This window comes from Eimeria mitis, genomic scaffold (assembly GCF_000499745.2).
Source record: "Eimeria mitis Houghton genomic scaffold, Emh_scaff554, whole genome shotgun sequence".
NCBI lineage: Eukaryota > Apicomplexa > Conoidasida > Eucoccidiorida > Eimeriidae > Eimeria > Eimeria mitis.
Window position 1 is genome coordinate 9,315 of NW_013573811.1, and position 523 is coordinate 9,837.

Here is a 523-nt window from a genome sequence, read left to right on the forward strand (position 1 = left end):
TTTATATTTTAATATTTAATATTTAGGGTTTAGGGTTTAGGGTTTAGGGTTTAGGGTTTAGGGTTTAGGGTTTGTGTGCAGGTTATATGATATATTATATATGAAAGAAAAGGGTTTACTACTAACGAAGGGTTTTGGGGTTTGTGTATATTTATGTAGTATAATAAAATATTTTATTTATTTATCTGAGGGTTTAGTTTTATATTTAATAGATATAAAAACCCTAAAAATATTAAAAACCCTCAATCTATATACAAAAAAAACCCAAACCCTAAACCCTCAAAAAAATTCTCAAACCCTCATAAACCCTAAACCCTTTTTTTTTAATAAAATATATAAACTGTCTATACACCCCAAATATACTGCTCTTCTTTGCTTAATACAAACAAATTCTCTCTTTCTTATTTCTATTAATTCTTTCTCTGTTTTTAATCATCTTCTTCTTGACCAAGGTAAACCCTAAACCCTCATAAACCCTCATAAACCCTCATAAACCCTCATAAACCCTCATAAACCCTCATAA

The 523-nt window shown here is 28.3% G+C and overlaps 1 protein-coding gene across 1 annotated transcript in view; it reads left to right on the top strand.

Moving 5' to 3' along the window:
* The window catches only part of EMH_0016160 (kelch motif domain-containing protein, putative), a gene marked incomplete at both ends in the record, with an annotated part of 1,622 nt that extends 1,603 nt beyond the window's left edge, over window positions 1–19 (top strand). Inside the window, one exon of the mRNA XM_013500562.1 lies at window positions 1–19. Coding sequence (XP_013356016.1) covers window positions 1–19 — 19 coding nt within the window.
* Window positions 20–523: the final 504 nt, after the last annotated feature.